The sequence below is a fragment of the Cheilinus undulatus genome, linkage group 8 (genome assembly GCF_018320785.1).
Source record: "Cheilinus undulatus linkage group 8, ASM1832078v1, whole genome shotgun sequence".
NCBI classification, from domain to species: Eukaryota; Metazoa; Chordata; class Actinopteri; order Labriformes; family Labridae; genus Cheilinus; species Cheilinus undulatus.
Window position 1 is genome coordinate 2,747,755 of NC_054872.1, and position 13,190 is coordinate 2,760,944.

Sequence of the window (13,190 nt, forward strand, 5' to 3'; positions counted from 1 at the left end):
TTTATGCACTGATTCGATATCGTTTGGTTTAGCTTTATATTTAGCTTTGTTTAGCCACACTAAATGTTAGTGTTGTAAACTGGAAATCAATTCTTCTTCGCTGCTGGAAAGCACTGCATGCATGAGCTACTGTTTTAGAGCAGCGAGGCAGAAGCAAAGGACCCTCTGCAGCAGCAAAGAATCGAGGCTGTTAGTTTTTCTTGAATGTGATTGTTAAAACACCTTCTAGACCTGTGAAGTTGTACACAACCAAAAGTGACACAGTTTGTCAAAAGTTAAATCACTTTTGAACCATAAATCGCTGCCTCTTACTTGTTTTTCCTCCTGAAGCTAGCTGTTGTGGTTTCCCGTTGACAATTACTGATGCCTTTGAATCTTTGCGGCAGCATTTTCAGGGAGCCTGGAACTCATGAGACTTTTGTGGACTTTAATGATTAAATCCACACCAGTAAAGTTGATACTGAATGGCATTTATTACCTCTAACCCACATGCTAACTCGAATGCTAACCGCCATGCTTGTTTGGGTCTGTCAGCCAGTTGCAGGCTATTCAGTAATCACGTCATGCTGCCCGAGTAGAGCATAAGAGAGAGAGAGAGACTGTGATTCAGCCCCCTGTGTTACTGATATTTTAATATTTTACAGTAAATCTCAATAATCAGCAGAAAAACAACTTAAGGGTCACAGAGATGCTGTACATTAGGGTTCTATTTGTTGATCCAAGTTCTGAGTCAAATATAGGTCTACAATAATCTGCTAGCCTGCACAGTCAGTCCAGAAAGTTCTCACTGGTATCGGATCAGTATCGACTGATACCCAAAACCTTGGTATTGGAATCGTATCGGGATGGAAAAATGGTATTGGAACATCCCTGGTTATTGGTATAATTTTAGCCTTAGAGGTTACATAACCTGCCATGGCGTGAAGTAAACCACTGTAACTGTACTCCATAAAATCCCCTCCATTAGAGAGTCTGGTTTTTACCACTGAGACACTGAAATTGTTTCTACACAGGGACATTTTGGTTTCTTATAGGTGTAACTTCATGTTGAATCACTAAATCCTCTTCAATGACAAGTGCCAATCTAAACACTGATGGTGAGAAGTGACGGTAAAAAGCAAATGGGAAAAAAAGAAGAAATACCGCTCACAGGAAAGAGGAAGTAGGTAGGAAACCATTCCTATTCTATCAATCCTTCTAATATGTACCAACCTGACCATGCTGACGGAAAAAGCTCTTTTTGTTGACAAACTTTTAGACTCTTTTTGCCACAAACAACTGAAATGCAGCTGTTGCAGACACAGCTGGCAGTCACACTGATCTATGGGAGAAAGTCCAATTTTATACACATGGATCAGCATTTAGTATTGCATCTGTAATAAGCAAATGAGTGTGTATGTGTGTGTCTGTGTGGGTGGTAAGGTTTCTTTCCACACATCACTCTTTGGTCTCACACTACTCAATATCTGTCCAAATAAACAATCAGGTTGTGGTTAGCAGAGGAAAAATTTACTGACACATTACTAGTGTGTGTTAAGGAGAATATTGTTGCCTCAGGCCTCTTGAAAGGTTAAATTATAACGTGTTAAGGACTTCAACATGTGCACCTTCTAGTGTCCCATTACTTAATGTCATGGAGATTTCCCCTAAAAATTAAAGAACTCTTAAATCAACATGACTGAGTATAAAGGAAATAGCGTCCTGGTCTCAGAGAGTCCTGATGGAACTGTTAGATTAACCGTTAGCGCTCTCAGCATTTTTCAACCATTATGTCTCACCTGGACTTTTTGTCTTAAAAAGCTTATAAAACATCAACCCTGTGGTGCAGTCAAGCTCTAAACATCCTTTTCTTCAGGAAAACCTGCGGCAGCAATGTAACTAGAATTTTTAAAAAGAAACAGGACTATAAAGACAAAAGAATGGGAAATTAAATCTCAAAGATTAAACACAGTAAACATAAATAACTGCGGGTTTGTTTGCACAAACTTGTTCTCCCATCTCTTTGGGACTAAAGAATTGAAAAGTAAGCATTCATGACATAAAGTCTTCAAAATATGTACATTTTTACAGAAAAAGTCCCTGCCCTACTGGGAATTTGAGTCATTATTTAAAGTGCAGTGACTCTGAGGGACATGTCACAGCCTCTCTGTGTCTGTTTCTCTCTATTATGAGTCATTCAGGCTCTTCTTAAGTTTCAAAGTCCATGCAAATGCTCTGTTCAACAAAGCATGCCAACAGAACAGTTTGCCACTGGTTGTCGCAATGAATTCTGGGATCAAAACAGACAATATGACGGCAGGCTAATTCGCTAACTGCAGGAATGATTGAAAAAATTGATTATGAATGGATAAAAAGACGTCCAGTACCGGAGATACTGGTGTGGATTTAATCTTTAAAGACCCCGGAGAGTTAGCGAAGTTCCAGACTCACTAGAAAATGTTCTGCAAGAGCTGCAAGTGTATGTTTACAATATACAGTTCAAAAGTTACCAAGCAAATTGCCAAGGGTCTGGCTGTGGCATGGATCCGTGCCATATGTGCTCTAAGGCAGTGGTTCTCAACAATGGGGTCAGGATTCCACTGAGGGAGATACTGAGAGGGGGTCTCCAGAAGCCTTAAAAAAACCTACAAACACTTTTTAATCACACTGGTGACACTTTACACCAATTTTGCCTAATTTTAACCCATATTTATCTTTTTTTTCCTGCCAATTTTGCCCATTTTAACACATTTTTGCAACTATTTTTTGTCATATTAAACCCTTTCCACTACTTTTTATCTGCCTGTTTTTGCCATTTCTAAAACAAATGTTGCAACTCTCTGCCTATTGTTGGCTCTGTTGACACATTATTTCCACTATTAACCCCTATTACCACTTTTTAAGCCACATTTCACAATGTGATATGCCAATTTTTGGCCAGTTTCTGACGTTTTCTGCCTCAGCTAACCCTGTTTTGCCAGTTTATACCAATTTTCATCCCATTTCACCAAATCTCCACCCATTTTTGCCACTTTAACGCCATTTCAGCTACTTTTGAATCCCTTTTTACCACTTAATATGCTCATTCTTTGCCACATTAACACATTTATGCCACTTTTTGGTTATTTTTTGCCACTTTTTTCAAATTTTTGGCATTTCTAAGACATTTCTCCTACTTTTATAATCTAATTTTACCACCTTTCCCACCATTTTTTGCCATTATTAACACTTTTTTAGCTATTTTCAACGTTTTTAAGAGGGCTACTTACTACACAAATGAATTAAAATGTGTTTCTTTGATGAGAGTGGTTATTTTTCAGGTCAAATCTAAAATACCACAGCTTAACGTTACAGTGTACCATGATTTTGCTGGCCCCCAGTTTGGCTGGGCCCCAGAAAGCTCTCCCCTTTATCCTCCCTAATGGACGGCCTTGTCTCCACACAACTCTTCTAGAATGTTCATGGCTGTGTTCAGCCACCTTCAGGTACAGTGGGGGTCCCCGGTTTCTGGCACCTTTATTTTGGGGGTCGCGGGCTGAAAAGGTTGAGAACCCCTGCTCTAAGACATTAATTGGTTGGTGGTTTTTGTGTTGAGGATGCTACTTGACATATGGTTTAGTTTCAGACAAAACACAGAGCCTAAAATAAGACGTAAAACTAACCATCACTTCATTCATCACCTCGATGCAGCTTCATCTTCTGCCATTAAATCAAATAAAAATGATGATTCTTCTAACAAAAAGGACTCACCATATCCTGTTTGGGACACCAGTTCAGCTGCTCCTCCGATGGGCTTGGTGAAAACCCCCACAATCCCTTTCCCAACTCCTGAAATGACCCCTTTGGCCTGACTACCAGCTGAGCTCTGCATCTCCCAGTTCCTCTGGAAGTTCTGCATTGGCTGGTCCACAATCCCTGCTATCGCTCCTGGAAGACAGAAAAATGTTCTTCTCTTATTTTCATTATTTCCTGTTTCCTACTGTAAAAAAATCAAACAGAAATGAGGCACGTAAAAGAAAAAAACAGGGACGAACAACACAAGATGCACATGATTTCACAGGGGATGATACATTTAAGACCCATGCTCTGTGGAATAAAACATCATTTTGTTAGACTTTATGTGCATGAGTGTGTTCCTGCATACCCAACAGGCTAATGCCCAGTCTGGACAGGCCTTGCCTCAGTCCATCCCCGAGGCTCTCTGGTAGCTGCCGTCTCCACTCCTCCTGCCTCGTGTAATGCTCCTCATCTAGAGAAAGGCGGTCCATGTTCCTTGCCAGGCTTGTTGCCAGGTTTGTAATGGAAGTCAGCGTTCCTAACACAAATGTTACACAATTAAACTCAGTGGACAAAGTTTGCAGCAACATGAACAGTTCCAGAAGGTGAGGGAGGCGTTCATGGTAAATAAAATGTCTCAAATTAAAGATTCCTTTGAGATTACAAGCATCAATCTAAATACATCATGAAATATGAATGTTGGCTTTCTTCACAAGTTGAGTTTATTTTCTAAATGTTATGCTTTTTTCCCCTTGGCAACCTTAAAAAAACAAAGATTATTTCTGTAATTGATTTACTAACAGAAAAAACTGAAAAGTGTAAAAATAGTGTTGAACAGTTTTATATTATTAAATGGATAAAAATGTGATAAATTCTGAGTCTGTTTTACCTTTTGAGATATGTTTGACAAAGGAGGTGGTTCCTCTGGACACTCCGCTGACAAAGGCTCCAGGACCCCGGGTAAGACCCTCATAAGGCAGCCGAAAGAAGTCTGACACCCCGTTACCGATGCTCCTGACCAGGCTGGCAGGACTACCCAGAATCTCCAAAGATCCCACCACCCAACCTGTAAGCCAATGAACATTCTTCATTCCAGTATACAGCGTGCTCTTTAATTTTCTACTCATATAATTTTGTTACAATCTGTTTAAAGTTTTAATCATTAGAAGAAGCATTTTTGTTTCTTTTCATGATAGTAACCAAAAAAATAAAAGTTTCAAAATACCGAGTTCCTCAATCTAAGGCAAATAAACTAAATACAAACATTTTATTGTCACTTCTTTAAGCTAGCCAATATCATGGTAGGAATAAATGTGAAAGATTACACTGATTAAGTAGAATATTTTTTGCACTACTTTACAGAAATATGCAGAGAACTCTGAAGAGCAACTCCCATGAGCAGCCTCCCTACACTCAAGCCTAATTCCCAGCACCATTTAAATCTGAATATTTACATTCCTTTCTCAAGCTTTCCAGACGTTTTAAAGACATTAAAATGCTGAAATTTTCCTTTCTTGCATTTCTTACACACTGTACCGAATTATTATGCACATACCATTTGTGTTATTTTTTCCAAAACAATCTATATAATTGGCAGTCAATAAGATTTTTAATTCCTCAACAATTATACTGTAATCTGGATTTTCTTTGACAAATTAACCAAAGATAAAATGTTTTTTATTATTATTATTTTTGGCAAAATAACTTAAAATGCAGTATTTCAAATTATTATTCAAAACATTTTTAAAACACTCAAAAGTTTCTAAAGAACTGAAAACAGAAATTGTTGTAATTTTCAGTCATTTTTCACAAATCAAAGCTATTTTAATCAGAACTTTCTTTTCAGATCCAGTTCCATTTAACGTAGAAGTCCTTCTTTGACAACACCTTAACAACTCTCATCCATTGAACTTTTAAGTCCATGTTTAGTTTCTGTGTTTCCTTTGAGGATGCTAGAATCGCCTCCCAGAGCTGCTGTTTGGAGGAAAACTGCCCTCCGTCCACCCTCATAAATCTTCCTTTAAGGATGCTCCACAGGCTCTCTGTAGGGTTAAAGGTCAGGGGATGATGGACGCCACACCATTATTTTTCTCCCTTTATGCCCACAGCAGCTTCAGTGAGATTTTCTGCAGCATGGAATGATGCTTGTCTTGCATGAAAATGATTTTACTCCAGAAGGCATGGTTCTTCTTTTTATTCCATGGCAGGAAATGTTGAAGTCATTTTGACACCTTCAGGCACCTTGAAGGGCCTATCAACTCACTTCCAATGATTCCAGCCCAAACATCACTCCACCTCCTGCTTGCTGACGTTGCAGCCTTGTTGGGACATGGTGTCCATCCACCAACCATCCAGACATCCATCCATCTGGACCATCCAGTGCAGTGCATTAGCAGCATTTTCAGGAGGGCTTTGCATGTACGAAAGAGGTTGGAATTTCCCAAGTGCGTACAGAAATACACTAATGTTCACAAAAACACACACTCCTTGAATGAAATCATACACTTGTCACTGTTTGATTTACGGCCTTCCTCTATCTCACCTCTTTCATCCAACCGTAGATGGCACAGCTCATTGATATTTATGCACTGACAATTGCATCACAAAAATCAAATAGCCATTTCTCAAGATCCCAGACCTTGCTTTGCTCATATTCTCTGTCAATTTGCACTTGAATAATGGACTCTAGTGGTAGGAAACCAAATCAAGTGGGGCCTAGTGGTTGTTTTGCTTCATATGCTCTCCCAGTTGTGGTTTTGGTAAAGAGTAAAGTCCTAACAGGAGCTGATGTTTACAGGGCTGAGTCAGGCTTTAAACACACATAGCCTACATACACATACAGCAGAGCATCTGCACAAAGACTGCATGCTTTTGGATATCTATATGTCCATAAGTCTTCACATGTGTATGTGCACGGATCTACGTCTGTGTGATTGTACAACCGCACATCCTGTTACTAATCAGTCCCAGAGTACGATGCTTCCTAGTGCCCCTTGCTCCAGGATGACTCAAGAAAAAGAGAATGCAGTGAGGGGACATGTTGAGATACAGGCAGAAATAAGAACTCCTCAGCAGATGCTAGAAAGGAAGTGTTAATCCAGAACACTTATTTCTGAAGTGGAGAGGAGTAGTTTCAATCAGAACAGGCTTAAGCTTTGAAAAACAACTTTTGTGACGGTGCTAGGATTCAACATTTGGCCGCAGAGGACTCAGACAGAGTAGCTGAAATGAACAGCTTATGCACACGTAACAGTTAACAGCTTAACTTCAATGAAAGACAAAAAAATATTCCCTCTAACAACATAATCTTTTCAGTTCTCATGGTTTTAGATTTCTCTTTCTGTTGACAGTTTGACTGCCTTTCTTCCAGAGAGTCTTTATAGCACAATAACTACAAAAAAACTCTAGCCTAAATGAAATATGGTGGAATATTTTGTGCTATTGCTGCTCAGACGTTATGATCTGAGATCATATGATCTGTGGATAGTCCTATATGATACACCTTATAAATCTACAGTCTGATAGTAAATTGTAAATAACACTGATCTGGTTTCTACAGATGACACTCACCGACCATCTGCTGTATGGTGTGAGTGATGTTCATCGTTCACTACCTACCAGCTCTGAAGAGGGCTCCAGCAGCGTAGTGCATAGCCAGGGCATGGACTAGCTGTCTGGCTGTGGTGCAGAGCGGGCCCCGCTCGAACAGGGAAAAGGAGAGAGGAGTGTGGTCTGACGCGATGTACAGCTTGAGTGAGGCATGGATGCTGACCAGAAGGTTAATGGGCTCGATGGTCAGTCTCTGAAGTCTCACAGGGTGGACCAAAGCATGCACTGACTGCAGTACCTGGAAGAAATGTAGTAGCTTTAGCATTGATTTAAGGATGACAAACTCTAGAAAAGATGACCTCATGAGTTGTTGAAGGATAACTTCAGGATAAAAATCTGGCATAGTTGCCTCCTTTTTGATTCCTGATTTCTTGCATATTTATCACACTTATTATATAAGTGATACAATGATATGATGTTTCAGATCTTCAAACCAATTTTTGTATTTCACAACAACAACCCAAGTAAATAGACAATGCAGTTTTTAAATGAAGATTTTATTTATTAAGGGACAAAAATCCAAACCTCTCTGTCCCTGTGTGAAAAAGTAATCACACCTAATAACTGGTTGTTCCTCCCTTGGCAGCAATAACTGAAATCAATCGTTTGTGATAACTGGTGATGAGTCTTTCTCATCGCTGTGGAGGAATGTTGTCCCACTTTTCTTCACAGAATTGTTTTAACTCGGCCATACTGGAGGGTTTTCCAGCATGAACTGCCCGTTTAAGGTCACACCACAGCATCTCAGTTGGATTTAAGTCTGGACTTTGACTTGTCCACTCCAAAACTTTGATTTTTTTTGATCCATTCAGAGGTGGACTTGCTGGTTTGTTTCGGGTCGTTTTCCTGCTGCATAACCCAAGAGTGCTTGAGCTTGAGGTCATGAACTGATGGCCGGACGATGGCCTTCAGGATCTTCTGGTAGACAGCAGAATTCATGGTTCCATCAACCACAGAAAGTGGTCCAGGTCCTGAAGCAGCAAAGCAGCCCCAGACCATCACACTGCCACCACCATGTTTGACTGTTGGTATGATGTTCTTTTTATCAAATGCTGTGTTATTTTTACTCCAGATGTAACGGGGCGCACACCTTCCAGAAAGTTCTACTTTTGTCTGGTCAGTCCACAGAATATTTCTCCAAAAGTCTTGGGGATCATCAGGATGTTTGTTGGATGGATGTGAGGATGTGAGACGAGCCTTTGTGTTCCTTTTTGTCAGCAGTGGTTTTAGCCTTGGAACTTTCCCATGATGCCATTAATGCCCGGTGTCTTTCTGATGGTTTAGTCATGAACTCTGACCTTAACTGAGGCCAGTGAGGCCTGCAGGTCTTTGGATGTGGTTCTGGGTTCTTTTGGGACCTCCTGGATGAGTCGTCGTTGCACTCTTGCAGTCATTTTGGTTGGCCAACCACTCCTGGGAAGGTTCACCATTGTTCTCAGTTTTCTCCATTTGTGGATAATGGCTCTGACTTTGGTTCTCTGGAGTCCCAAAGCCTTGGAAATGTCTTTTTAACCTTTTCCAGACTGATAGATTTCAGTCACTTTGTTTCTCATTTTTTCTTGAATTTCTTTGGATGGTGGCATGATGTGTTTCTTTCTGAGGTCTTGCAGCCTTCTTTACTTTGTCTGACAGCTTCTATTTATTCATTCAACTAATCTGGTGGTAATCAGGCCTGGGTGTGGCCAGAGAAACTGAAGAACTTTGATTAATCACAGTTAACTCATGACTTAACAAGGGGGGCAATTACTTTTCACACAGGGCCAGATAGGTTTGGATTTTTTTCCCGCTTAATAAATAAAATCAGGATTTAGAAACTGCATTTTGATTTTACTTGGGTTGTCTTTGTGAGATATAAAAATTGGTTTGATGATCCTGAACATTTAAGTCTGATAAATATGAAAAAAAATCAGGAGTCAGAGAGGGAGCGAATACTTTTTTCACGGCACCGTATCTTCACAGTAATATTTTCAAATGATCTTGGAAAATTAGAACATGCGGGTGTTGTAAGTTATAAAAGATGTTTTCTGTTCTCAAACTGGAAAACCTCTTTCTACTAAATGTTGATAAAAGCAGTGAGGTTGGTTGCTGCTTCCTGAAAGCTGAAAAGCTGAAAACAGAATTATGGCTGTAATTCTTTCTTTACAGAAAGAAGACTGCTTTACTTCATTACATTTCTGTGGGGGCTTAGGGCTTAGTCCAATACAGAGGGAGCAAGCTTTGAGCCTAAATCTTTGGGAGGACATTCTGAGGTGGATGGTTAGAAATAATGTATTTTGCATCGGTGTCCACTGGGATAGTAAGATGCTGTAGTGAGGGAGAACAATAACACTGTGCCACACTACTCAGATACCCAGTTTGAGGATATTTGATATTATATTTGTTGTTCCAGCTGTTATTTTATCTTAATTTCCTATTCATGATTTCATTTTATCTTTAGTTTCCATGCACTTCACCCTGATGTCTTTTTACTGTCATTTAGTGCTGTTAGTGCTATAAACCAGAAAGATTCAGATTGAAAAAAACCCGTAAACAACCATATTTTCAAACATTTATGTCTAATTTTAAAGATGTTCAACATTTTTATATCTTTGATATTTTGGTCTGCAAATGTTCGGAAGCATCTGTCTTTCCCAGACAATCAGTTATTTGGTTTCAGTAATGAATTTATTGCCAATACTACCTGATTATTCTGCTCTATGCTCTCATTTAGTGGGAACTATAAGTTTTTACCTGTACATTTGATGCAGGATTGCATAACAGCAGACCATCCTCCACCTTCAGCCTTTCCTGGCACTTGCTTTTGATCAGTGACTGAATTTCCTTTCATGCCCTGTTAAAATTCCCCTGGTTTGGTCACCAGACTTCTTGCTCAGTCTTAAGATGACCCCATGGTTTACACAGACTTATTCTGGCATTAAGCTTGTACATCTTTGCAAGTTAAACACTGTGGCTTGAGCATCATCAGGATCAATGCAGGAAAATCCTAACTTGAATAGCTGACTCTATGAGATAGTCCTTAAAGTAACTATAAGTCTGTTCATTTTGCTCCATACATAGCAGAAGTTAGCAAAGCAAATCACCTTGGTTTCTGGTTTCTGGTTCCACGCCTCCCCTGAAGGTCTGTGGCGCCCCGTGGGGGGGGGGGGCCGCCTCACACTTTGAAAACCACTGCTATAAATGTTTTATTTTAATATCACTAAGTACACTGAATTCTCTCTAATCCTGCCCATTCATCAATCATTCTATGTAAGAATGTTTTCCAGACAACCTTGCTGGTTCAGAGCAGATCAGTGGAATCAACCATACTTCCTCTAACTTTCTTGAGCTCTCCCAAGTCCTAAAGCTTTTCTACGTCTTTCTGTGACCACCTCTTTCTCTTCCTGAAATAAAACTCTGATGAACCAGCTGCTTAACAAAACTCAAACTTGTAGGGAGTTAACCTGAAAACATTTGGCCTCATTCATACCTAAATAAACCATTAAGCTATAAGAAATGCACCTGCTCAGGGAGTGTGGGGGCTGATCCAAGCTCTTTACTCCTTTGGGTCTTTACTGCGGCGGTTCTCATGGCGCTGTCAGGGATGTAGGTGTGGAACAGAGTCTTAATGTAGTAAACAAAAGTGTCCTCAAGGTAGACTCTGGCAGGCTGAAGCTGGAGGGTGACCTGAGGAGAAAGAACACTAAGCTGCAGGTGAATTATTTCTCTTAAGGCAGAGGGGTCAAACTCAATCACAGCAGGGGCTGAATTCTGAATTCGGGTCCAACCTGAGGGCCAAACAAGGCCAACATTTAACCATAAACTGTCAACCTCATTTTCACTAGCAATGAATTATGGGAGGAAAAAAAACAAAGCATTTATGCTAAAGGATTTTGAGATTTAAAACAGTATAAGTGGTACGTTTAAAGGCTCAAAATCAATAGGCTAATTAGCTCAATAAGCATTTAAAGTCAAAATCATGTTTTTAAAAGGCAAATATACAGAATGAAAGTTTAAGTGAATAAACGCACTGATAGCCCCCAGTTAATGTGGGTCTTTGAGTGGAGGGCAGCCTTCAAGTGTCAGAGGAATTTAAGCCTTTTGAAACATACATTCTTAAATCATACTGGACTAATGCTAAATAATAAACTGTGCATTACAAATTTTTTTCTGTCACTGAACAAAATGTTGTGTTAGCATGTTAGCATGTTGCTCTGTGACTGTACTGCAGCATTGTTGCTGCATTTTGACATATTTTTACGTCCTTTGGTGTTTAAGTTGGGGATAAGCTGGGTAAGTTCTGTGTACAACTGCGGGGAAAAGTGGCGCTTTATTAAGATATTTGATTATTTAATAACATCAGCATTTGGATGATTTAAATGAAGTTTTAATAATACGCCAAAAAGGATTTAACCCAACCTCCTCCATGGTGCATCTGTCCCCTGCCAGGAATATCTTCAGCTGCAAAAAACAAGAGTGTTTAAACTCTTCCAGGGCTTCAAGCGATCGGGTCGGGTTGACATCACTGCTCCATGGACCTCCAAGCTCGACTCCCCCTCTCTGATCCTGGCACAGCAGCACCGGGAAGTGAAAACTTGCTCGGTTATACAGCTGGTTGTCCACCTGCAGACCGGAGCAGTAGACCTCGATCAGGGACCCATCGGGCGTCAGGGCAGAGATGGGCACCGTGCCGATTCCGGGGTCAGCTGCCAGCTCCAAGGGCAGGGAGGTGGGTGCTGGAGTCATGCTGAGGAGCAGTTTGGTCAACGTTAGCCTCAGCAGCTCCACTGAACCTGAGGAGCTGGTGATGTCATCATTGAGCACCACGCTGGCTTCACTCAGGAGGACTCTGAAGGACAGGTTTGAAGACCTGAAAAAAAACAGCAACACAAACACTGCACTGAAGAGAGAGTAAAATGGTGTGTTTTTCCCTCTCTGTGTTGGTTTTGTGTTTGTCTGACACGAGAAAGCAGCACTTTGTTTTTAATAATGTTTATAATACCATGTTCAACTGTACTCATTTCCTTCATTGCTAAAGAAGAAGGTTTTATTGCCCTCCTGTGGTGAAAACAATGTCTGCTCTTTGATGATTGAAATCTTGCACAGACATAAAGGCATTTCTGTTCACAATAATGATGAAGAACTCTCTAGTTGAGACACAGAGGCATGAAGGCTTTTGGTATGGAACATCAACACTGACAGATGTTTTCCTGAGAATATAAAACAGGAGCAAATCCTTCCAGTGCACTCATACCTGCTGTGCTGGTTGATGACAGCATCCACACTGCCCTCTGGAGCCAGAGACAGAACCAGGGTGCCGTTCTTAAACTCCACATCAATGTAGAGACAGCCAAAGCCAGGCAGGAACACAACCTGAGCAGCAACAGAACATAGATAAGTAGTGAGGCATACGGCATATCACCGTGGTACTCCCTGGGGATAGATAGTGTTGCAAGTGCTTATTTTCACCTCAGATGAACTTGGAGGAATGTAACTTTACCCCTACACAAATTCACAGCTAAGTTTGGTGCTCTTTACATTTTCCTCATGCCTATGTGTATTACAGCAATCACGTGTGTGACTTTGACTTGCACCACTCAAAGTCCAGAGTGATCATCCTCTCATGTGACGAAAGGAAGCAGATCCCTGCTGAAGGCTTCACTCAGCAGTCATAACAAGCCCAACCTCTGACCTTTACACCCTTACCACAGAGGTCAGACGGAGACCTCCAAGTAACCAGAGATATGCAGCCTCCACCTCAACCTCAACCTGCAGCTGGCTAGACACAACACCAAACACTGCGAGCACTGCTAACAGCGTACCAATCCCTGAATGCTGCACTAACAAAA

General features: G+C 40.6%; 2 protein-coding genes across 7 annotated transcripts in view; both read right to left on the reverse strand.

Annotated features, from left to right (window-relative positions):
• LOC121513254 (NLR family CARD domain-containing protein 3-like) overlaps positions 1–13,190 on the reverse strand; it is a 945,231-nt gene that overhangs the window by 333,932 nt on the left and 598,109 nt on the right. The gene's annotated exons all lie outside the window — the stretch shown is intronic.
• The window catches only part of LOC121513252 (vacuolar protein sorting-associated protein 13B-like), a 481,863-nt gene that overhangs the window by 5,799 nt on the left and 462,874 nt on the right, over positions 1–13,190 (reverse strand). For all 3 annotated transcript variants that reach the window (XM_041792863.1, XM_041792864.1, XM_041792862.1), the window contains exons 58-64: positions 12,596–12,714; positions 11,761–12,211; positions 10,864–11,028; positions 7,375–7,603; positions 4,646–4,822; positions 4,124–4,294; positions 3,730–3,906 (exon numbers count right to left, since the gene is read on the reverse strand). In XM_041792863.1, coding sequence (XP_041648797.1) covers positions 3,730–3,906; positions 4,124–4,294; positions 4,646–4,822; positions 7,375–7,603; positions 10,864–11,028; positions 11,761–12,211; positions 12,596–12,714 — 1,489 coding nt within the window. The remainder of the gene's footprint in view (positions 1–3,729; positions 3,907–4,123; positions 4,295–4,645; positions 4,823–7,374; positions 7,604–10,863; positions 11,029–11,760; positions 12,212–12,595; positions 12,715–13,190) is intronic.